The 26,711-nt window shown below is 38.8% G+C and overlaps 1 protein-coding gene across 1 annotated transcript; it reads left to right on the top strand.

Moving 5' to 3' along the window:
* The first annotated feature begins 491 nt into the window (after window positions 1-491).
* kiaa0513 (KIAA0513 ortholog) lies at window positions 492-25,320 on the top strand. The gene is made up of 12 exons (XM_042412540.1): window positions 492-559; window positions 9,993-10,612; window positions 12,170-12,269; window positions 12,714-12,787; window positions 13,175-13,245; window positions 14,061-14,268; window positions 14,371-14,411; window positions 14,553-14,625; window positions 14,845-14,922; window positions 19,286-19,366; window positions 21,276-21,370; window positions 21,801-25,320. Exons 2-12 carry the CDS (start codon window positions 10,200-10,202, stop codon window positions 21,848-21,850), a joined length of 1,284 nt encoding a protein of 427 aa, XP_042268474.1. The 5' UTR covers window positions 492-559; window positions 9,993-10,199; the 3' UTR covers window positions 21,851-25,320.
* The last annotated feature ends 1,391 nt before the right edge of the window (window positions 25,321-26,711 follow it).

The following is a 26,711-nucleotide window of genomic DNA, read 5'->3' as shown; positions in this document are numbered from 1 at the left end:
ATCTGGGCTTGCCCCACATTTAGTCCATATGACGTAGACGAGTGATAAACACATTTCCGACATTAAAAAAAATAAAACATTTATTGTGCAGCACTGAGCAACATTGAGTTTCACACTGATTTATTATCTTATTCAACATGTTTGAATAGAAAATGAACAAGCATCGTCTTATCTTAATAAACCATTCGTTTATTGATGTCATATTCCAGCCTTTTAAAATGAAATCATCTCATGATAAATGTTGAGGGAATGCGTTAAGTTGTGTGTATGAAGGGCATTAATAAAAATCACTACTGAATCTTTCCCTCAAAATATCATTCTCCTTCAATTTTTGTTATTCGGGGTCCATGTTTAGCCATCATGCTTGTATTGTGGTATTACACTGCGCTGCTGTTTCTCGGCCGCGCTCATTGGCTGTGCTGTTCGCTGACGTCATTGGGTTCCCCCCTCACGGTGCTCGCCTCTGTTTGCGCATGCGCGTCTGTGTATCAGGGCTAGAGACTCGACCAAAAACGTACGACGCACGACCAGCGGTGAGCAGCAGCACAGGACCTCTCATGTACGTACAGCTGTTACTTCTGTTGTCCTCTTATAAATAACTGTTAATACATCTGAGGCTTCTTCCTTTATTACTTCTAAACGCCATTGCTGTGTAGCATTTCTGTGTGTGTTGTTTGAATGGTTCCAGGGTTAAAGCGGAGGGTTAACTCGCCTCTTGTCGTGATGTTTTGGCTTTTGGAAACAGTATTACCAGCTTAATTAGAGCTGTTTTAATGTATATGGGCTTCACTTTGCAGGTAAACCTTTCTGACTGACGTGAAGTATCTCTGTTTGCCTGGTAATGGCTCCATAGTCCCGTTCTGATCATAGCCATGCCGACAGGACAGGAAACGTCAGCCTTTTGCCGTGTTTATTCAGTGCTGCTTCCTATCTGAGCTGTCAAGTGCGCCCAGTCCAGCAACTTGAACTCACTGGTCAGCATTTGTATAAAATAATAAGCTACGGTCTGTACTATAGGATTCCAGCATCTATCTCTTTCATATGTTCTTAACTTTACATATTTTAATTCATTCGCGACAGATTTTGGTTGCCCTATATGGAGGTGGCGTAAACCAAACTTCAAACAATAACTTGGCAATTTAAGCTGACTTTGTTGATTGACAGATATTTAACAAGTAAAATGGAATTCAGCTCTTTTTCTTAATTGTCTGGAGACACATTTATATTCGGCACGTGTGTCATCCACTAAGCACATTGTATTTGTAGGGAATTTCAACTTTTGTAATTGGTTTACATTGAAGTTCAACAAGCTTCTTCTACCGAAATCTTCCTTGCACTGTGGTCGGTTGTAGCGAGTTGTGTCGAACATTTATAATAACGTGCCGTTTTATAGTGCTGCCAGAGACTAGCTCCTCTGGTTTTGCAACAGCTATCACGTTGTGGTTTATCGGTTATGCACGCTTGTTAATAATCAGTGCAACATCAAATTAGGTAATTTTTTAAAGGGAGTCTGGCGTGACGTTCTCTCCTCACTTGATAGAAAAGGAGGTTTACAGGCAGATGGTACATAATACATAGACCTAGATGAATGCACTATTATAGACAGTGGATGTCATATTCCAGCCTTTTAAAATGAAATCATCTCATGATAAATGTTGATGGAATGCATTGAAGGGCGTTAAAAATCACTAGTGAACCCTTCCCTCAAAATATCAATCTCCTTCAATTTGAACCCTGCACAGAACTGTATCAAATATGTTCTTAAACTCATTACAATTTTGAATCACTCACCTCGATCCATTACATTAGGCTACTGATCTTTAATACCTATTTGCCAGTTAAGGAAAGGCAGACTTGACAAAGTATTACTGGGGCTCCAGTTCACTGGGTTGACATGGAGACTGTGTTTGGTGTTATCTTGGAGTGCACATGGAGGAGAACTTCCTCCCTATTTTTATAGCATCCATCACTCATTTCACCCCTCGCCTTGTGTTAGTTTAATTGCTTTGTTGCATAAGTTTGTGCCTTTTTCATGTTCTCATTCTGGGTACTGTCTTTCACTCGAGCCTAGGAAGAAGGGCTTGAAATGGTAGTATATATATAAGTGTGAAGTGAGGACGCATGTTCTATTATCTTACATTTTAGGTTGCTAGAGGAAAGAGGGACTTTTCTGGTAAAAATCAAAGCGACTTCACATGCTAGGTGAAGAGAAGGTAATGGTATCAGTATTAGTAACAGATATCTTCTTTGACCTCTCTGTGACCTCTCTGTGCTGTTATTTAATGAGTGGCTTCAGTAGGAAGTGCAGTAAAACCGTACCCCTGCTGCTCCCACTCTACTTGCTTAATATATAAAAAATATTATTTAAAAAACGTGTTTTCACTGTCTGATGATAGATGTAATGGATCAAGTGCACCTTACTGCATGGGATTACTCATTTCCTTACATGCTGATGAGGTAAAGTGCTGCTGTATTTCTTTATAGAAGTCCAGCTTGTCCTCTGAAAACAGATGTAATCTTGTTCTGTCGGGAATGTATCTGTAAGTGCAGTCCTAACAGCTGTTACACCGGCCAAACTCAGCTACACCCAATTTATCTGCCATCAGCCACTTCTGCTTGTCACATGTCTATTGTAGCCTGTGATATGAGATTGTGCAGTTCAGTGATCACTCTCTGCCACTCTGTACCCGAACCTAGCTCTACATTTGCAATTATGAAGATGTTTATTGTTCCCCATGACACAATTACAATATTATGAGTGCAGGGATTTGATAGCGGTGACAGTAAATCAGTGATTACTCGTCCATGTGCTGGGGTTTGAGAATTTATTGTGAAAATATGACTTTAATAATGCTGTTGCTATACAAAGCTATGCCAGACAGCAGCAGTGCCTGCTTGTCAGTGAGAAGAGCTTTGATAAAAGTCCCTGCTATGGCTGTAATCAGGTGACACGCAACATTTCTTTCTGATACAGTGTGGTTCTGTTTGGCTCCTCTAGAAGAGACTTGATCCAACAAAGTTCATCTAAAACTCCACATGCCCGCACCTAGAACACTTCACTCACTCCCAGCTGTCTGTAATAGTCTGATCCACCTCAGCTGGAGGACTGTTTATCATCGTGTCACTCTTTCTCCTTCTATGATCTCCTCTATGTGATGACCTGTTATCAGTTTGGAGACTGAAAGGACTCACTTTCAGCTTTATTTCCTGTCTGTAATAATACAAGTTATTATTAACTGCTATCAACTGCTGAGTTCTGAAAACATGGAACACAGAAGAGGTTCAACAGGGTAAGAAACACAAGCAGTCAGATGATCTGACAAGTTGGAAACAAGCCCCCAGGTTAGACAAACATACAATATTTGGAAGAGCAAACAAGGGTTAACAGTGAAATAATTACCTGAACTGTCTGTTATAAACATTCACCACTATTTGCAGACTAACTTCTGCTGTAGTCACTGCTGTTGTGGTGGTATACTGATCCATAAAACATCAGAAAAATGCTGATCCCAGTATCCTAGAACACAAGATGACATCTTCAAACATCTTGTTTAGTCCGACCAACAGTCCAAAAGCCAAAATTATTCAGTTTACCATAATGTAAGACCAAGAAAAGCTACATTACCTCAATTATGACCTGAATAACCCACCAGTGGACTGGGCATTACAAACTCATGCTGCACAGCATCCCAAAGTTTCCAGAGATACCAAACATTTCAGGCTGAAGTTTTTGGAAATGTGTATAAAAGGATGCAATAGTTTGAATGAAGCATTAGAACAAGTTGATACAGAATATATGTGATACTGTCAGACTGTTTGGGATTAGATGATTTTAAGCTATTTAAGGGGAAATAAAGGTGAAAACTGTATAAGGGTTATGAAAGAACGTGAATACCTCTTCCTCCACTGGTTTAGGAGGCCAGGAGGAATGGGGAAGAAGTGTTGTTGCCAGCTCTTTGAATACATTAATCTAGAGGTATCAAAAGTGGCGGAACAAAGAATGTACTCACAGTTTTTGTTTTGGTTACTGAGAAATCTCGGTAGACACAATAATGAGGATGCTGAACAACTAACCCTCTCAAATTACACAAGGGAGCCAAAGGATTGTGGGTCAGGGAACTCCCAAGTTGGGTATCGGTTCCTATCTCCATCAGGCTGAGCTGTGTTCAGGAATGCTGGAGGGAGCACTTTGGGTAATGGACTAGTGGCCTGAGAAGGGGACTTTGAAAGCACCTTGCCCACATGCTGAATTGATATTCTATAATAGCATATTTGACATAGAAGAAAAGCTGATTTATTGCATTGCATTTGCTGCATAATGCTTATAAAGCCCGAGTGACAGAGATAGATGAACTGTGCAACACCGCAAGTGTTGGGAGTAGCGGTGCCTCACTCATATCTTGCTCAACTGATGTTTTTGTGGACGAGTGTGCTGAATAATATTTCCTGGCGGTGGGAGAGGCTCGGGGGCACATTGCATAACGGTACTGGCTTCCTTGTCTGAATCATGCCAAGTGTAGCACACACTGAAGATGAGGAAAGAGTGCAGGATGAGTCTTGTGATGCCGTTGTGCTGCACGGCTGATAGCAACAAGCAGAGATCACTCAAGCTTTTCAGTATCTTCTCATTACGATAGAAGCACCTCCCTCTGCGTATGTTACCGTGAGGGATAGTATGTGTGTGTGTGTGCGGGGGCAGCTTTTCACTGTGTGTTTGGTGGGGGGCTCCCTTCCTGCTCATGGAAGCAGAAATACTGCAGCCTTTGCGTTCTGAGGGAAGGAACACTGATATACTGCATCTCCTAGTGTTTTTCTGCTTGTGTGTGTATGTGTGTCTTTAAGTGCATTTTCTGTGGCAGTGGCAGGACAGGAGGACAGGACACATTAATCAGGCCAAATGGCGTCACTGGCAGGCAGGTGATTGTACCGCTGCCATCCATCCTCAGCAGGGAATAAGGACCGACTGAGGGGCTCTGCTGCTCGCTCAGCTCAGACCTCCAGATAAGAACTGTGAGGAAAAGACATTTCACACATCCAGCATCGCCAGTGAGACTGTAGAACTCTGTGCCACATACTCCGTCTTTCTGGCAAGATCTTACTTTACCTCTTGAACATGAAAAAACTTTGTCAGTATTTATTTATTCAGGAAGTCTTGATCGAGAGATCAAAATCTCTTTTACAAGAGAGACCAGAGATCAAATTACATAGAGCATAACATCATAACATCACACACACACATACCCTAATTAAATATGATTAAACAAATCAGCAAGTATAACAACATGGTATACTGTATTAGGTAGGTTTCCATTGAGATCATGGTTGGAGGAGGAAAATTAGATCTTCATGCTCTTGTGAAATGCGCACACTTTGACTTATCTGAGGTTAGAACAAGCTTTAAATGAATAAAAGAGGCCTGGAGGTTGTGAAAGGCAGACGGTAATCTGGAGAAGGCCTGGTCTGCAGTAGAGCCAGTGGCACACAAGATGGTATCATCAGCATAAAAACGGATTTTGCAATTGTCAGTTGTAAAATAAATCGGGGGGCTAATGTTGATCCTTGTGGAACACCTTTATCAACCATCTGGGGATGATTTGAAATCCTTAGCAACAACAGTCTGAATTCTACCAGAATGATGTGATCTGACCCAGCTGTAACCATCAAAACCAACGGAAAGCAGCTTATTTAAGAAAATATTGTTTAGATAGTAGCCTAATATGATCAACAGTAAAGCTTTGGATAGATCTACTAAGAGAGCAGCACAATGTTGTTTGTTTTATCAAGGAAGTTGACCGTGTCATCCGCAACAGCAGTTGCAGCAGTTATTGTTCTATTATTATTACTCCTATTTTCCTACAGAACGTTGACCAGTAATAGAGAGCCAGAGTCGTGATGTCACATCCGGACTAGCCTCTGTTCCACCAGGTTCTGTGACTCAGTGCATTCTCTCATTCAGCATGTCTTTCATCCTCTTCCTGAAAAAATAAACGTGTTCCTGGAGTTTACTTTCCATACTCCAGGACAAATCAGCATCCACTACTGCACTTGCTGTAACCTTTGTGATTTTAACAATGTTAAACAATGAGTATTTTATGACCATACGAAAAAAAAAAATCCCATGAATATTTACTGGCACGGCAGCGTGGTTACTCTCGTCATCATCTTGGTTTTGTCCTTTTGCATAAAATTCACCAACACTCTCCATTTTTCCAACTTTTCATCTGTCACCTCTGCTGTCTAAAAACATCTACAGCGTTCAGTCCTCTCTGTCCTGCTGTCATTACAGATGTGTCAGCCAACTGCAACCCCTCAGCTTGTTCATGGTTTTGGCACATCTGTCGAGCCGTGATGTGTAACTCGTGATGGTCCAGAGCTTATGGGGGAAAAAAAGAATATTTAATACACAACTATATTAGATGGGGGTTTTTTTTCCATTACAGTCCTTGTTGAAACATATGAAGTGAACAACATGACATACTGTTCAGAGAGATTATGTTCCAAGGCAGAATTTTTAGTTATTTACATAACTACAAATGAAAGATTTGGGAGGAAGTTTTCTTACATCTAGAACAGGACTTGGAAGTTCTGGTTTGACTGGTTTGATGATTGTGAGTGTTTGTGTGCCTATGTGATAATGTTTTTGTTTACCTCTGCCCTCATGCTGTGTGTGTGTCTGCATTTGAATGTGTCACTCTGGGTGTTACTCACTAAATACTGCATTATATAACCAACAGATCTTCAGAGCTCCCGCCCAAACATAGGCCCAAGGGCCCCTGGTCTGGCCTGTGTGTGTGTGTACTTTGGCAAACAATGTTAGTAAAAATGTGTGTTCAATCAGATGACCCAATGGTGCCCTGTGATAGAAGACCTGAGGCAGATTAGCTGAAGGACAGAGTGAAGGACGGGCAGCTGTTGCTGTTTTCCTCCTCAGAGAGTAAGGGGGTGAGGTGAAGAGTCCTGGGAAGCCCTGTGTGGGAGTCAGCTGTATGATACTGTGCTGTGACTGGGTCATTTATTTCAAATCAGACCAGTGTTTGACACAATAGATGTACAGAAGTGCAGTAGACAGTTTCTGATTGTGGGAAACTTTTCTGCACAGATCAGATAGGAAGTTTGAGTTTACTGTCCTTGTGGTTTTCAATCAATGATTTCAACTTCCTTTTTATTTGCAGATTATCAATGCACACCCATGAATAAAAAGGAACTAGTTAGAATGTCTGTCATTATGTTTGGCAGTCTTTTGAGATGTCATAAACACAAGCAAAACGAATCACAATGCGGGACTACAGCATCCTATTCTCACTAATTTAGAAACTGCAGATTCTCCTTATTTGCTTAAATGAAATTCTGTGATGTGTTCTGTTCATCTTAAAATGCTTTTTCTTTTTCTTTCCTTATCTGATTTTTTTCCTTTGTGAACTGGAACCTGATATAATCTCAGTACTGTCAGAGATGAATAAAGCTGCTTGAAATCTCTTTCCCACAACCTCTAATCAAAGAAACAAAAGAGTGTCCCATTAGGAAGTACTTTTTTAATGTCAGGTCTATTACTGTGTGTGTAAAGCACAAAACCTGCTCTGCTCAAGTAGAATTCTTTGAACAGGGAGTGACTTTCATGAATTTCCACAGTCAACATAAAGGTGTTCCACAAGCATCAGTATTGAGACCACTGATATTTAGATTAAATTGTCATCTCAACACTTTTTCCACACACTTTTTCACTTAAACTTTGTATTTTTGGTCTTTTTTTTGTCTTTAATACAGACAGAGTTCACAGGAAGTGAGGGTGAGAGAGATGCAACACAAAGGCGGACACAAAGTAGGGACATTGCAGCCCATTGCAAGCATCTCAATCCCTAAGCTACGTGGGTGCCGCAGCTCAAACTTTTGTTATTGGTTGTTGGCTTGTGGGTTGTTACAGAGCCAGTTAATCTATAGTTTATCATAACAGGAAGAGTAGCATCTCAATTTCCACCTACATTTCCAGTTTTATCAAAGGTCTTATGTTGTGCTCACTGACGTTGATGGAAAAACAACCAACCAATCAGAGGTTCGTAGGAAGGATTACAAATGAGTAAATTACTTTCTTTGTTCAAGAGACAGAAAAATTGCTACAAAATGTCAACAAGCGTGGATGAGACTGATGCTGCCGTATGATTTATTGTGAATCAACATACAGTAAAAACAACTCTTAAATGAACAGATTTCTTTGTTCAGTGTGAAAAACATTAACTGGACCCAGCAATTGCTACTGCAGCTGCCTTGTCATGTAGAAATTATGTCAGCAGGTGATTACTGGTTAGGAAAAAACAAAACAAAATAAACCCGCTCCTTCCCAAACTGAATTCAGCAAACATGAACACAATATCAGATTGACTAATGAAATGGCAGTAAAGCTTTCTAACAGCAGGCATTTTGACTTTTAATTGCAGGTAAAGCACATGTGTAACTAATAACATTAAAGGACAGGTTCACAGTTTTTCAAGTCAGTCTTAAAACAACAGTCAGGTGCCCATATGAACGTTGAAACAGGTTTTTCTTGCCATAATCATTCCTCTTGTTCATACTGACAATTAGAAGATCTCTTCATAATGCACTGACAATGTAAGTGATGAGGGACAAAATCCACAGTCCTCCTTCTGTGCAAAAATGTATTTAAAAGTTTATCTGAAGCTGATATGAAGCTTCACTGTGGATTTTGGCCTCCATCACTTACATTGAAATCACATTTGAAGGGGATCTTTTAATAGCCAATATGAACAGGAGGAATGATTACAGCGAGGAAAACCTCTTTCAGTGTTAATTTGGACACTTGACTGTTGTTTTAAGACATACTTGAAAAATGATAAACTTGTCCTGTAATGATGGCTCAGTTCCAGTAGGATTCCCAGTAGCCCTGTCAGTTAAACAGCTAGCACAGTACCATGACCCCAGAACTGGCTTATCCAAATGGAATGCAGCCATGAATAATGTTATTAGTAACACCTGTGTTTTTCCTACTGTGACATGTCCAAATGTGTACTGTGAAAAGGGTCTATTCAGTCTGATTATCAGGCTATGGGAATAGCACGGGTCTAACTAATGACATTAATGATGGCTCTGTTCCACTGCAGTACACCAGGGAACTAGTATGTACAATAGCAGGACCCTGGAGCTGATACACCAAAGAGGCGCAGTCTTTGTCAGTGTTATTACCTACACTTTATGTTGTCTTGTGACATCAATATGTCTGTCGTGAAAAGGGTCTATAGACTTGAATTTTATGGTGATATAAGCAAACATATCCTTCCTCTAAATTACTTCCTGAGTGGCAACAGATTGCAGTGAAGAGGGGAGGTGAAACAATCAGTTGGAAGGACAAATGGAACACATGTCCGGATGGTGTCGGGTCTGAACACTTTATCTACTGCTAAGTAACAAATTGAAACCTAAGAGTGAAATCCAAACTGTGTGCTAAACAGCAGTGAGCAGCACTCTGTCTAGAGAAAACAGGACTCACCAATGTTAGATTCTCCTCTTTGGTAAAGGCTTGCTGTGGGCCTTTTTCACCAGTTTAGCGTAGGGATTGTGATCGGTCCACCGCTATGGACCAGACTCTAATATCTGGACAAATATTGGATCAACTGCCATGTATTTGTGTACAGACATTCATATTGTCTTCAGGATGACTTGTAATAGCTTTGATGAATCTCTGACATTTCATCTAGCGCCACCATCAGGTCAAAATATTTTGGTTTATGACCAAATATCTGCAAAATTAATGACATTCCCATCAGGATCAGCTGTACTTTATGTGAATTGCTAATCAGCAAATATATTAACACTGACATTAGCATTTAGTTCAAAGCACAGAACAGCCTCACAGAGTTGCTAGTGTGACTGTAGACTCTTGTTTACCTCTCACTTCCATTTGGCTCCATTAGGTTGCTTAGAACAGTTTTAATGTGAATGTAAAGGATGATTGTAATGCTAATTTTCTCCTTTCTTCACAGATGCATTGGGTTTGTGAGTTTACTTGATGTCAGCACCCCCAGAGGGTGGGAGGGTCTGCAAAATCAGAACCCACTAACAACAGCAACCTCTGTTGAAAACTTCAACTATCACCCGTCTCTGTGACCACCCTCATGTTCCCGCAGAGCACCAAATAGTTCATTCTAAAACCACTGTCGGAGAGCTAAAAGGAAGGATTTATTTCCAACATGGAGGGTGTAGCAGTGGACAACCTCATAGACTTTGACCTGCCCTCAGACGCCACAGCTCATAGTGTGGATGGAGGCCAACACCAGGACCATACAGACATTTTCTCCCCAGAGCCTGTGTCCTCCATGGGAGTTCAACAGCAGCCCCTACTGCCGGAGCCCATGGCACCCACCAAGTCCAGCTCACACCACCACCACCACCACCACCACAACCATCACCAAGATGAGGGCGAAAACGAGAGTGACGCTACAGAGTCGGCAGACAGCGAGAACGACATGGACCCGCCCTCTCATACGTGGGAGCTGAGACGGTCATCATCCTCGTCCGCTCACAGCGGGGAGGAAGCTGATGCTGAGACAGTGGAGAGGAGGCAGTTCATGAAGGCTTATGTGGAGAAAGTGTTTCATGGAAAGTAAGTTCTCATTTTTGTGTTTCATTTTGTTTTTTCATTTTGTGTGTGTGTGTAAACATATAGGGTGTATGATAAACCATAGGCATGTAAGCAGTCATCACGTAAAGGGATACTTTGACCTTTTTTATTTAAGATAATTATTGTTTTTCACCTAACTGCTTGTTTTGTTTGTGCAGATGGAATTTGCAGTTTTGGTCCAAAACATGCAGGTCATTTGCATAAATATATGCAATAGTTTGCATTGTGCGAAGCAGAGTGTTACAGAGCAGCATAGAAACAGTCCAGAGCAATTCATAGAGACATTGCACTCACTCAGCTGTTAGCTCCATCCTCTGACTGATGTTGGAGCAGGACACACTGTGTGGCTGGATGGCAGCCACCACATTATGGGTGCAGGAGACCTACCCCAGCTGCAAGTATTGTTTAAGATGGACGTGATGGTCCCCTCGGCCCTCGTCCTGCAGGGAGTCCAGGCTCAGCTCTGTGACTGTCAGACTATTTGTTAAACCTTCTGGCATCAATAACCTTGATGGTGGCTCCTTAGAACACAACAGTGCTGCAGTTTTGTTTTGTTTTCTTACATTTTTAACATTTAACTTTCCCATTACTTGATAACTAGACAACTTTCTCCTGTCACGCTCCCCATCTGACATGTTTTATTTTTTGTGGTTGGCAGTGATTTCCCTTTCTATTTCTATTATGTCTCAGCATATTGTCTAGCTACATGGTGCAAAGAATTTCCTCTTCTTCAGACAGTGTATTCTGTCATATTTAGATCGACACTGTTCCATTTTGTCACCCAGAGAGGCTAGAAACATCCACCCTGTCTGGGACTCTCCCATGACTCACCAGCAGAGGCCCATAGGGGACAGTAGTTCGACTGATGCATTGAGTATTTGACAAGAAATCCAATGTGAGCAAGATGAAATGCTAAAAGGGCACTCCTAAATGTCAGGGTATCTTGTTAGTGCCCTTATTTTTTATTTCACAGACACTTCTCAAACTTTTAAGGGCATTTTTGCCTGAAGGCAATTCATGTATTGCTGTCAAGTAATCTGCTAGCTGTAGGCCACTGAGCTTCTTGGTCAGTGGCCTACTGAAAGCAGATTAACACTGTGACCTCAGCTGTAATGTCATAACTACTTACAAGTCTGGTTCTTCAGCACCTGCTGCCCTTTATGCATCACTCTGTAGAGGAACGATTCAACATTTGTCCTTAAAAGTTCTCTGGGTTGCCTGTTAACGTTGTTAGCTCAGCTGTCCAAACCAATATGTAACACTACCGAGCTGTTATGCAACTCCACACTTGACATTGCCAAAAAATAGAATTTATTTGACAGTTCACTGATTTTTATGCATTTTTTTTATCCATTAAATTCTTCAAACAGGTCTCTGTTGTTGCAGTGTTCACAAAAACTCTTTTCTCTGTCAGATGTTGAAGTTATATCATCAATCCAATACATTTGTAGGTACACAAAACCAGCTGTGAAGAGGCTTGTCTTTTCACAGGGTCTGTAAATTAGCGCCATAATGAATTTTTGCACCATGTTTTCACAGGGAGGACTTTGACCAGGAAGAGAAGGCTCGTTTTGGAGAGCTGTGCAGTGGAGAGAATGGCAAAGGCAGGGAGTGGTTTGCCAAATATGTCAGCGCACAGGTGTGGGGAAATGATGAATGAATGAAATGAATGATTGTAGTATATAATAACAGCAGGAGTTTCCAGTAAGTCAAATGAGTAGTAGTTATCAGATGTTCAGTATTATGGGATTACCTCATTTTCTTGACTTAGGAGACATTTCACAGATATAGAATTTCAAACCATTTTAAACTGTTGATATTGATCAGTTTATCATTTTATGTTGAATATTCCCTTTCATTGATAAGGAACATGAAATTAGACCACCCATTCTACTATAAAAAATAATATTGACATGAATGCAGGAAATCAAACCTAAAGTTCTAGTGGATTCCTAGATCATTTCTCAAATATATCAAGTTGTTTATTTGTGATAGTAGTAAAATGCTCTGATTTTGTGTCTATATTCTTATACTTGCACTCTTTGCTGAACAAGCTGATAACTCTGTTGTACTGTGTTCACAGCGCTGCCACTCTAAATGTGTGAGTGAAGCTACCTTCTACAGACTGGTGCAGTCTTTTGCAGTCGTGCTGTTTGAGTAAGTCAATCTGTGCCTGATTTATTTATTATTATTGTTGTTGATATACATATTAGATTTTATATAGTCTATATTAGACTTACTTACTGTATTCAGAGTAAAGCCTGTCATATACAAGCAGCTGAGTGTCAATTCATTTTAAAATACTTTCGTAAGTAATCAACCTATGTACTGTATATGATGGACAAGATGAATTTTTGGCAAAGGTTTTGTGTTGTTTGAATTCATTGGAGACCATTATTATAATGGTTTAACTATATCTGACTTTGACTGAGGGCAAAAAGCTACAGCATTTTTCATGAATTCTACCAGGATTTTTTGACAGGTTGATCTCTAAAGCAATGGTGTGTGTTGGGTTTGGTTTTTTTTTTTTGTTTTTTTTTGCAGATGTTACCAGATGGATGACTACAGCCCAGCCAAAAATCTCATGACTATGTGTTTCACATACTATTATGTTGGTAAGGTCAAATTTAATCTCTTAACACATCTTCACACTCTGTATCTGTCATCTTTGTCACTTTAGAGTGACATCTTTTTTCAGAGTTTCAGAGTTGCTGTTGTCATGAAGTTAACACTTTCGTCTTCTATGCCACAAAAAACACTGATTTGAAAAACTTTGATAAATTTTGAATAAATACAGAATTAATTGCAAATGAAACATGCAAAATTTAAAAAAAAAAAACCAAAAAAACATCAAAAAACCAAAAACAACTGTAGGTGAATAACACTTGGTGCTGATTCAGAGTAAGTTACCACCGCAGGTTGTCCGTGTGGTTTCTCTTGCAGCAACACCACACAGATAGAGACTTTGTGGTGTTGCATGAAGGTACTGTTTGTACTTTGGCAAACAGGAAGCTTTGAATGATTAGTATACCACCATGGTGCAGTACATTGCATCCACATCCGTCTGTAGAAAGGTCTGCGATGATTTTTTTAAAATGTCAATAAAAGCTGCACTGTAAGCAACTTTGCGCAGTCATGAAAATGGCCACAAAAAGATACCTGGTTGTTATTTCTTTATGAGTATAACATTTGCTTTTGATGGAAAATGGAAAAAAACTGCAAAGTGAGTACCTGCTTCAAAGGAAGAGCCACTGTACATGTTTATAGTCTGTGAACACTGATTGGTCCATCCTAAACTGATCGATTAATTAGTGTTTACAGTTCCAGCTGACAAAGTTCAAACTAGCTAGGATGAAGCTAATTTGTTTATTAAGTTTTATGCCTGTTTTTCATGTTTCTTAATGCCTCTTCTCTTCTTCTTCATGCTCAGGAAAGTCGCAGCCGTCTCCCTCAGAGCTTCTGGATCGTGGTGGTCCTCCAGCTGCTCTGGACTCATACCTGAACAAGGCCAACTCCTGGCTGTCTGGGAAGAAGGATGCTGCTGAGCGCCTCCTTAAAAACACATCCAAGACTGATGTCAAGGGCTTCTTTGGAGGCCTAGAGAGCAAGCTGAGGAGCTCAATGGCGACAAAGACAGAGTGCGCAAGTGCATCTTCTTCCAGTCATTTTCATGAACATATTAATATGTTAGTTTCTAACTCTCTCTTTCTTCTCCTACCATTCTACATCCTCCTCTGCAGGGATGGAGAAAGCCCAGTTGAGACAAAGTCCAAATCACCAGGTATAGTGCACCAAAACGTACATAAACTCCACATATTAAAGGGGACTGGGTATTTAAAAAAAAAAAAATCTTTCTCCTGCTCAGCTGCTCTGTCCTTTTTAATAAAATGTGGTTTAGAAATGAATTAAATTTCCCCCCCAGTGTCTGAGGCTGCAGAGGAAAAGAAAGGGGAAAAGGTGTACCTGTACACCCACCTGAAGCAACAACCCATCTGGTGAGTTAAGGAAGCTGCTGGTCACATACAACAGATCCACTATTCACCTACATGATGTTTTCCATAGAATACACAATATATGGCAGGATTGATCAGACTGATTCATACACAACATCACTCTTTGCTATCACTTCTTCAGATTTGCAGTCTTATTTCTAGTGGTTTAGTGAAGCAGGTCAGGCAGTAGACCTCTAACATGTCATCTTTTCTCTCTGTCAGGCATACACTACGATTTTGGAACGCTGCATTCTTTGATGCCGTCCATTGTGAGAGGAAGAAAAGGTCACCAACCACAAGGTGAGTCTGGGTGCATGGATGAATTGATATGAATCTAGGTGGATAAATTATTTAATGGATAATGGTATTTATTTGCATATTATAATTGAATTGAATGCTGTATGCATTGTGAAAAAATGTGGTTTCATTTAATACATCGGTGGAGTGGCTGTGTGTGTGTATCTGTGTCACTGTGTCTGTCAAATGAAATGTAAATAAAACTCAGAGATACTATAATGATGCTCTGCTGGCTTCAGCAAAGAACTGTTTCATAAAGATAAGTCTCACAGTGTTCAGTATGCTTCAGCCTAAACCACCACTGCTGATAATCTCCTGATGCCCCACACCTTCTCTCTTCTTCTCTCCTCTTCTCATCCTGTCATAAAATAAGCTGTTGTTGTTCTCCCTCTTTCTGCACGTTGACTTTAACCCTTTGTCTCCTTGTGCCTTGCTGCCGAGCAGGGGAACGCAGGATGAAGAGAAAGACGAGAGGTCTGTCCTTCTATTTGTCCGCTGCCCTAAAAAAAAGACTAGTTAAACTAAGAGAAAAAGGCAGGGAGGTGATGAAGGGCAGAGGCTTTGCTATTGTATGACAAATCTTCTAGAAAACAACAAATGATGCCATCATGGAGGTTCAGCACAGCAGCTGTTTTGGAATAATGGCTGAACCTGAATCTCACAGACAGCTAGCTAGTAAAGATAGTTTTTGCATGGTTCTGTTTGCTGAAAAGAAAAGGTAGATATTTGGTTATGTGGCACATATACATTTTGTGTATTTAGCACTTCCCTTTTTTGGGTCATAGCCTGAACTTAAAGCTACTACCAAAAGTAGCTCTTTGACTTTGAGGGCTAGCTAACTAGCTACCAGGCTAGCAAGACAGTGATGGTTTGTAGTCTGTGTTTAAAACATTCAAAATTAATTTTGACTGTATATACTGTTAGTCATACACATAGTTCATATTAATTATGTAGGCTTATTTTTTGATATGATTCAATCCCCAGTGGCATTTACACCATTAAAATGAAACCTGACTATCAACTACAAACAGTTAACCGCTAAACCATTTGCATATTTAAGAGGTAGACACAGCAGGGAAAACATCCCACTTCAAAAACAAAAATAAAATAGTTCATAGCCTTGTTAGCCTGAAGTGTGTCACCAGAATAATTATAGTACACTAAATAATTTTTTTTTTTTAATTTATAGAAAAGGTTAAAACAACTGATTTGCCAGCCATTATTTGTTAGCAGGAGTCTTGTGCGGGGTCTGGCCAATCAGAACTTCTGCTGCTCCTGTGTTTTGTTGAGTAACACTGAATGTAAACATAACTGTGTTTCTTTAAGAAAACTTCACGGGGGACCTTTAAATTTATGACCAGTGTCTTTAAAGGAAATTGATCATGCAGTAGAAACTGTAAATATTAAAGCAGGAATCAAAGGAATTGTGAGATGGAATAGCAAAGTAAAATTTTAAATTAATTTAGCAATTCCATTTTAAAGTTCAATCATTCATTCATCATTTTAAAAGAATAAGGAAATAGAAGTATTAATCAGCAAATGTCATTACATTTTTTATTTGTCAGTACTATCTGTACTTTGAATTTATTAATGTAACATTTAAAGGCAAATTTAATTAATCAATGTGTGACTTTAGAAAATATATAAATGTATTAATTGATCATAAGTCTGTAGTTATTCCAGTGACACATTCCAGACTCAACAGATGACAGGATGACAACCAGTATGACCCATAGACACATCACGTCACATCACATCATCTTCATCTGTTCTTAGCTCTGATGAGTTTGAGACTGAGAGTCAAAGTAAAACAGAATCACGTTGAAAGGTAGTGAAAAGCATAAAAAGCTGAGTGAGATATTAGAGATCCTTGTGGATGACTGAAATTCACTGAGTATGGGAGGGTTCGTGTGAGAGCAGCTCGGTGTTTAGCCCTGTGGTAAAAAGGTCGAGGCTCAAGGTCTGGGAGTCACCCTGGGTCTTAGTTGCAGTTTGTCAGATGCGCTCCAGTGAACAGTGATAGCAGAGTCTCTAATGGTAAATCCCCAAACTGGCTGACGATGGTCTAGTGTGAGACTGTGTTGCGTATAAATTGAAAGATATAATCTACTTAATCACAGCAGGGCAGTAATGTCCCCATCACTACAATTATAGATTGAAAGTGGTTTTACTTGTAATTACAATTGGATCACTGTTGTTTGTTTGAATAATGTTGTTTTTCATACTCTTCCCTTGTTTTAACCTTATATGAGTTCCTGACTGTTTTTTATACTGTATGGTTATATTTCTTTGCAATATTCAGGATTCTTTGGCTTCTGTTGGCATGTTGTTGTGGTTGTATAATGAGTGGTGTGATTCACCAAAGTATGCTGCCGTGCTGATGTTGAAATCATTTTTGTGCTTACCCTTGACGAGTACAACCATCACACCCACAGTTAATATCCTGAATGTGCTGAGAGACCTTGCATAATGTCTGGGATGACATTTATATCTAGAGGCAGCAGATCCACTGCAGTCTGAAGGTGTTTCTCTGCCTCTTCACAGCTCACTACATGTTCACACCATTAATCTCCTCGCATGTGATATATTTTTTTTCCCCTCCGTCTGCATGTTCCCTTTGCTATCTCTTTTTACTACCTTTGCACACTTCTATGTTTCCACTGCGGGCTGATTGCAGGGATATGCTGTACTGTACATGTCAGAAATAGAAAAATCCGTGTAAAAACATGGTTTTCATGTTTGGTTGGGTTTTTCATTCCAGACCTTACAAGATATAGGTCATGTGATGTCATATTGAGATACTTCCAGAGGATTCACAACAGCGTAAATGTTTCAGCAATACTGTAGAGCCTAAACTATTAGTTATATTAATTTTTAATACAGTCAACATGGCTTTCTAAAATCAAGGTTTATCCATTTTAAATGCACAAATAAAGTGGGAGTTTATTAGGATGAAATAGTCAAAAAGTCGCCCCGTTCTTTCATTCATGTTCCAGTTTAAAGCTGCATTAATACATTTTTGGCCACCTGGTGGCAGAGTTTAACGAGCTGTAAACACAACACTGACATATTATCATCTTAATATTTTACTATGTTGAACATGTTGGCAAACAGTTGCCTATTTACACATCCAGCAAACACAGAGCAAACATTCATTTGGAGTCATGTTTGTGTCCACTTGACCAATGTAAATTTAATATTCACTCTCCTTTTAGCTCTGTTTTGGTCTTCACCAACTCCTGAGAAAACATTTAGCTCTTTAGCTGCTAAATGCTCCACTGTGTTCCCCAGCTAGTCGCTAACTACGGGCAACCCCTTGCACATTACACATAGCCATTGGACCCATAGTTAATATAAAATTATTGATTGCTGCTTTAATTTCAAAGAAGTATCAAGGCCACATGAACACTTTTTATGCTCACAATGCCTCTGGGAGATGTTGAAAGCCATTCTGAGAAGCACTCTTGCAGAGTAAAAGAAAGTGGGGAAAAAAACAAAAAAAGTACTGCAAGATTTCATCACAGAACGATCAGTGAGAGGATTTCTGTCTGCTGACTGGGACAGTTAGACACGTGATAGACTTTCAAAGAAGATTCACTGTAGTGATACAGGCTCTTACTGTCTTCTTACTTTGTGATTTCATGAAAATGTGTTTGGTTACTGTGTTGTCATAGCACATGTTGTCATTGGCCTGCAGAAGCAAACATACAGTAGCATTTAGTGGCACAAGTAGCAACAACCAGCGTTGTCCATTAAATCTCACTTTTATGTAAATCTATATGTGCCTGTATGTTTTATACACTTTTAAGATTCCAGCATCAATACCCGCCTCATGATTTCAGTGAAGTTGGTGAATTCAGGCATGGAAACATTTTTTCCAGGTTACTTAATGTGGCTGTTTTTTTTGTTTTTTTTTGACAGTAACACACAGTGTAATGCTTTTCATCTGCTTGTTAACAATGATGATTCTTTGTGAATGAATCATTTGTTGTTTTATTCATTTGCTGATGGCTGGTCAATGTGTCTCTTGCACTATAGTGTCATTGTTTTATGTGTCTTCAAGCTGTAGTAAAGAAATCTCTCTCTGTGAATCCTGTTACAAAGTGAGCAGTTACAAGGATGGATGTCATGGATCTTTTTCAAAGTACATGATGTTTTGCTAAAGCTACACAGAGTTGGGGTTTAACCTCATAAAAGCCCACAAATTACTGACAAGTTAAACATACAATATTTTGAAGCAGTTTGTGATTGGCATTGACAGGTGCTATTTTTTGACACCCACCCCTGGCCTGTTTCTGTAGAGAAGCCCAAGGTCAAATGGAGACTTTGGAATTAAAGCCTGACTCTGACTGTCTCTTTGCTGCAGGGAGAAGTGGTGTCATATGACCCAGGAGGAGAGGGACGACAGCTCCAAAATCGATGAGAACATCGCCTTCGGCCAACTGGGGTGAGGAAGCCGCCACAGTGTTCTCTATGTACTAAAATATAGTGTAAAGTAGCGGCACGCAAAGCTCCAAGTCTTGAACAATTCGGGTGCACAGTTGTGGCAAGGATCAAACTCACAGATGTATCGTCTTATTATTTATTGTGGACAATAAATAATAAGACGATACTTCTGTGAGTGCTGGTGTTTTGTTTGTTTCTCTATGTACTAAAACAAGAGGAACATGGAGCCTTTGGTTTGAAGCTGTAAAACAGTAAGAGCAGGTTGCTTTGGGAGGCCCCCTGGTGGTAAAACAGGTTATTGCTTTAAGGAGAGTAATCATACGCATGTCACATAGGTGCAGGGTGATTAGAAAGCAGTATCAATGAAAAAAGGAAACACACTTACTCCTAGCTACAAAGTTTAATCTGGACTGAGAATGTTTGTTGTTCAGAATGTTCAACTTTTATTTGTATTCACCTGCATTCATGTTTTGTACATGTGTGCTGCCAAATGGATTCAGAATTATTTTGGGATACATTTTGTGGTCTGTTATTCACATCATATTTTCAGTTTATTGAGGTTTTCCTAAGATTCCATAAAAATGTACTGTACACTTTTATACACAAATTTAATAGGGATGGTAGTTTTTGTATTCTCCCATTTTATATTATTATTACTGTAACTTTTTGCTGTAGTATTTCAAAGAGGAAATGTATATTGTAGTGAGATTCATATTTTTGTAAACCAGATTCCTCTGTATTGCTAACTTCCCTTAGACAAAAAAGAACACTTTGGATTGATTTCAGACCACAAATCTTCCACTTCCACTTTGAACTGATTTATTACAAAATATTGTGGGGAAAAAACAAGAAGTCAGTAAGTGTTAATACCACACTAACAAGTCCTGCATTCATGATTTTACTTTAAAGCTATAATATTTAACTATTCCGCATTAAATTATCTAAAAACGACTAGACCTATGTTATATATTTTGTTGAGTTATGTACTTATATTATCCCAAATGTTTCCAACAATTTTAAAACCCAGAGAAATCCGTAATTTTAATCAAGGTAACAGTCTGTTTCATTTGGTCACCTGTCAATGGCGTCATACCCCCTCTACCAAAGAGCATACACACACAAGATGATAATCATCTTGTGCTGATATACTCTTTGGCATGTTTCAGCGTTGTTGTTCTACGCCACAATGGCGTCTACCAAAGAGTATATGCATACAAGATAATGCGTTGGCGTTGTGGTTGTTGGACAGAAACTGTCATAAATTGACTTTCACTCAATTGTAAGCCACATTTTTAAGATAAACTTTTTAGATCTTGGTTGTTTTTAACTGTATCTTTTAACCAGACGATGAACGTTAGCAGCAGCTCAGCTAGCAGCCCCTCCTTATGTGTTCACCAAACAAAGTCGGAGAAACACTGATCTTTTACCTGTTTGTACCTGTTTTAATCACCGGGTCTGTTTGTTCTGGAGAGGAGGAGACCTCTGTGGTTAATTTGGCTCCAAGTAAAAACATGCTGAGTGATGAACACTGAAAGAATCCTAACCAGGAGAAACTGGTTGTTTAACAATGAAAACAACAACTCCCACGAAGTCTGTCCCTTACAACAGCTGTATGTCTGTGTCTGCAGATGACTATCAGCTTTCATGTAAATATTGTATTTTTCGTGGTAAAGATAAATATTAAACAAATATAGACCATGAAACAGAACATAAACATAAAATACAAATGCACTGTATATTAAATACAAAATTAATACTAGAGAGATTCATTTATTATTGGTCTACACTGTGTTTACTTTGACACATACTGAGATATCAAGTTTTTTGGAAAATTTTTAACCAGAGAATTTATATTTTGTGTTTGCAATCATTTCCATTTGAGATGAATTTGGTTGTTTGTGTTATTTCAGGACATTCACTCATAATATGCTGGCATTTGGGCTCAGTAAGAAGCTCTGCAATGATTTCCTGAAGAAGCAGGCTGTCATTGGGAACCTGAATGAAGGTAAAGCATGAAAGAATGAGGAAGAGTGTCTCAGATCTGTCATGGATCTTGCATTCTTCAGCAAATGTAGTTCTTTGGTAGATGCAAAGCACTGCCAGCAGCTGTAGAGTCTCCTCAAGGTGGAGCTGATCTGTCATTGTCAGATCAGGTCAGAGATTACTTACTAATATATTTAACTACAATACCCAAGAATCCTATAAGGTCCCATAGGGAATTCTCATTTTAACTATCCCGGCTGGTTTCAATTTCAAACAAAGTGACCAGAGAGGGAAAAATGTAATGTTTGTGAGTGCAGCTTTCTCTGGACAGAGTACTGTCACCGTTCACATAAACAGGACATTGTCCGTTTAGGCTATTCAGACATCATTTTTTAAACATTTCACAAAGTGCAGCTTTAAAAGAAATATTTGTGTGTTTTACCTCTTTACAGAGCAGTACAAGTTGCTGAGTGACCACATAGAGAAAATGGCGACAGAGTGAGTTTGAGGACGTCAGGCTGCATTTCAAAGTCTCCACATGACAGACTGACAGCCCACACATCAGCAGTTTCTTTTCAACTCAACATCACAGTGACCAAGTCTGCATTTGACTGTTGTCGCATTCGTGTGGTGCACTGCTGAAAAACACCATGACTTACTGTAGTGAACTGTGCCGTAGTTGTAGCAAACCCTGTTTATCCAACTTGGTAGTGCTCCTCTGCGCCCTATCTTGTATCCTATAACGCCTCTGTCCGTGACATGCTTCACAAAAACCAGAAGCATTCAGTGAAGCCATCCAGTATAAAACCTAACTAGCCTCAGTATGGTGTTAGACACTCTGGATTTACACGTTTTATTCAGTGTTTCCTTGGTAACCATATTTATTACATGTTAGTGTAACACATCTGACAGCATCTGTTCAAACACTTTACTAAGTATCATCTGGCTTTGTTACAGTTTGTATAAATGTCTATATATACAGTTCACAGCAGACTTGGGTATAATGATATATGGCAATAACTCATAGTATTTGAATATGCTGTTCAGGTGACATTGGATTAGTTTTTAATCAGAAAGCGATCACCGAATACTCTCTTATGCTCATCTGTGCTTTCGGTAACACTGTAGTATCTTAGTTGGCAATACAAACCAAGAATACAGCTTTAACAGCATGTAACAAATAACTCTCTCTTTTTCTTTCTTTCTTTTTTTCTTTCTTTCTTTCTTCCATTTAAAATGGCAGAACCAATGTCTTTCCATGCCTTCTCTCAAAGAAACAGTTGGACATTTTACCAAATATGCTAATTTTCTTTCTTGCCCGGAGTTAGACAAGAAGATTGATGCTCTGGTTGAATGGTTGAATCCCAGGGATAACCACAATTTGTCATTTTTACACTTTGATTTCTGTATAAATAAACAAACAAGCTGTAACGTGTTAATTAGTGAGCTTTAGAAGTGTTTGTAGATGGACATTTTACCTTTTGGAAAGAGCCTTGTGTCCAGTCTTCTTCATGCTAAGCTAACCATCTCCTGATTCATATTTATCAGACAGACAGAAGAGTGGTATCAATCTTCTCGTCTAACTCTCAGCAAGGTAGCGATGAAGTGTATCTCCCAAAATGTACAACTATTCCTTAAAGTCTTCCTTACTGTTACTACTTATTTCAGTCCTGTTTTTGCCACTTTTATTCTGGCGCACATTTACAATCTAAAAGTATTAATTTTATATATTTTTTATTAGAAACTTTATTATACCCACGGGAACTCTCTATCTATCCAAAGTGCCTTCCATGGAGGTGAACTTCCCTGTCTTTATCCTCTAATGCTACTCCTGATTGCCCTACCAAACACTAACGCAGAGCCAGCAATGATCACTCCTACTGATTTCCTACTGATAAACAACTTCTGCATGCATATCAAATTCTGTATGTTGCTATCTGTGTTTTCAGTAATGGATTTAGTATAGGAGTTTATTTTCATCTAATGGGTCTGTGGAGCCAGCAGCATGGCTAAGCATGTCGCTTGGGTGGAAGATTGGTCCACCTTACACATACTGCTGCATGTATATCTATCGAGCATGTGCAAACAACATCCAGAAAATGTAAAATGAGTGACTGAACTGTGTGGTGACGTTCCCTAATTGTATTACTTTACCCTACCACAGCGGGGTAGCATTGTGTTTTCATTGGAAGCACTTCTCAATGAGAGGCTCCTGATTACAAAACATACTCAGTTGTGCCAAGAATATATCAATGTGTGTTTTAAATGAAGAAGTATGGTTATCTACATTTGAATGCCAGGATGATTGCCTTTCTGGCAGGTTGGAATCCATTTCAGATTGATAATCTGTTTTAATCTATTGTGTTGATGAAGTCATTTTGGAAATACTGTACATATTTACCTCTATATGTTGTAATACTTGATCATGTGCTGCTGTTTGTGGGTCTTTACCTGTAAATGTATCAACAATAAATGTAATAGTTGTGATCCATAAGGAATATAAATGTTTAACTATGATTATGATCCTGAAGTGCCCTCATACATCCCATCTTTGATTGGTGTGGTCATTTGAAGTGTTTGCATATAGTGTGCATAGGTAAATGTGAATCATTCCTTTAGAGTGACATGTCTTGGGCTACATCTTAGAAATCATATAGAATACCTAGCAGCCCATTGTCCACTTTACACTATGTTAATTGACCCTGTTCATTCTCCTAAGTGTCCCTTGCATGTGCTCAAACTTGTAAACATATTCTGAGGTTATGTGCCGAACGGCTAAACAGCTTTGATTCATAATGTAACCTTTGACTGGACCATGTTGAAACTTTAATGCTCTGTACACCCCTCTTGCTTTCTCCGAAAAATCACATCCATCTGTTGTTCAAATGATTGAAGTATTTCCCTGTATATTGTACCTGTTAGCTCAGCATGAGCCTTTGCACTACATTTAGTCTCAACATTTTGGATCCCCACCTTTCCTTGAATAATATTACAATGATGCCTTTTATAGTTGTTCTGCATGGCTGGTGCACGCCTCTGTCTCTACATCAAACATGTGAAATGTTGACAGTAATTTGTCTTTAGTTATAGGGATAGCAAAACTATTTTCATGTTGACTTTGTGTAAACGACCAAATGAAATTTATCATTAAAGGAGTACATTATTTTTGCGGGATTGTCTTGTGAGTTAAGTTAACTGTGTGTGGTGATGAGAATACTCTCCAAATCCATGTGTTCCCAGTAGGTGATTGGTTTTGGGGCTCCATGCAAACCTTTTAGCATATTTGGCATTGGGTGACTGCAGCCTACCAGAATTATTCACAGTAAGGTTAGCATAATAAAAACTACTGACTATTGTACTAGTACATATCCTATAAAAAACTGCAATACTTATATGTATAAAAACCTGCTAACATGTTAGCTTATCATCCTAGAATTGGTAGCCAACAGCCCCATGACAAAATGTAATGCTATAAATAAATGTGCTTTATTGTAAAATTGACATGTTGCAACTGAAAACATGCTAACTCTCTTTGGTCTGTGATGGGCCTGGTTTAGCTGCTGCGACTGTTACTGTTGGAATTTCCAAACATTTTATGTGATGGTTGTGACACCACAAACCGCAGCTAAATGTTGCCTGACTAGCAACTGAGAACAAAGGATGGATTAGGAAATCAACGGTCATACAGAATTTAGCCTGTGTACTAAAACGTTAACTAACATGCATACTGGGAACACAAGGTTAATATCAATGTGTATATTCTCATTACGAAAGAGCTGACTAACAAAAACAGAGGGACTTTAAACAAGACAGCTTCCTTGTTATCTGTTGTATACAGACACCTCTGAACATGTGTCTTACAGAGATTTTTGCTGTTTTATTGTGCTATGCTAACGTTTGCATGAATATGTTATAATGTCATAATGTTGAATCAAGTTGCTGAAACTGTAATAAATTTATTTTTTCTGTGAACTCTTTTTGAATCTGTGTGACATGCTTGTCATTAACATCAATAAGTGTGTAGAGATATACTTAAGGTCAATAATATTTTTAGCTGAAGCTGCTAACACCACATTTTTTTATGATTCAATGCACATTTGACACATTTGTTATTTCTTTGTATAATTTTTTTTCTATCTATCTCTAAAAGGCTATAAAACTCAAACCAAACATAATATAAAATGGAATGAAGTAATGAAACATTATTGATTTTTTGTAAATTATGGTTGGTTTTTTTTAGATTTGATTATTTTATTTTGAACATGTTAAAATGACAAAATAAAATATATAGGCAGCGAAATAAAACAGAAAACAAAATTAACAGCAAACTTTAAGTAAGCAACACAAATAATAAGCTTTCAATGTTCAAAAAGAGCATAGGATGAAGTAAAGAACTTTTCTAGTCCTTCTAGTCCCTTTTTTTTAATATACTTTACTGATCAAATCAAAGCCAAAAAACATTCAAATAATACAAGAGAATAATATAATTTGCATAGAAACAATAACAACACAAGTCAAAAAGATTTTTTTTAGAGATTTGTTTAAACTTACTGAATATTCTACATGTTGTCATTTATTCACTACAGTTGTTCCATAGATTAACTCCTTTTGTTGTCATACAATGAAGTTTTGTATTTGTCCTCACTATTTTTTTTTGAACAAACATATTCCTCTGAAATCATATTTACTTTCCCTCATTTGAAACAACCTTTAGATACTGTTTGGTAACTACTGATTTTTTACTCTGTACAAGATTTGAATAGTTTTGAAGTCAACCAGCTTGGAATATGATTGCAGCAGTAAAAGCAATACCAATTCAGGCCAAACAAAGAAAATATCCTTTAAAAATATTGCACACCAATGCCTTTTTCTGTGTATATGTGTGTATGTGAGAGCTTGTATATGTCACTGTCAATACGAGCGGGGTGTTGATTGGGACCCTCTGTAGCTGTACAATGTGCTGGAGTGTTCCAGTGTTTGAGGTTCGGACCGAGCTGCCCGCACTCTGCCATTTCCAGCTCTGTGTATAAATAAACAACAGTCACGCTGGCTGCACTCTGATTGGACACCATGTAATGAGCTGTGAAAGGCCAGTCAGCAGTGTCACACCATGAACAGCCTCCTCTATATAATTAATACCAGACCTCAACACACATGACATACTCATGGAACATGTGTACACTTATTGTCACTTTTTCTTTATGTGTGTGTCTTCTCCATCAGAGGTTTTGATGCGTATAATGCATATATTGAAATCTGCACATCATGTGTGCAATTATGTACATGAGAAATTATATGTGTCATCAAGTTTCTTTAATGCATGTTTGGACATCTAGATATTTTCTCTATAAGTGTATTATCTT

The sequence above is a fragment of the Thunnus maccoyii genome, chromosome 5 (genome assembly GCF_910596095.1).
Source record: "Thunnus maccoyii chromosome 5, fThuMac1.1, whole genome shotgun sequence".
In the NCBI taxonomy this organism is placed as follows: domain Eukaryota; kingdom Metazoa; phylum Chordata; class Actinopteri; order Scombriformes; family Scombridae; genus Thunnus; species Thunnus maccoyii.
The sequence above is the reverse complement of the archived record's forward strand: the minus strand, read 5'-3'. Positions and strand labels throughout refer to the sequence as shown.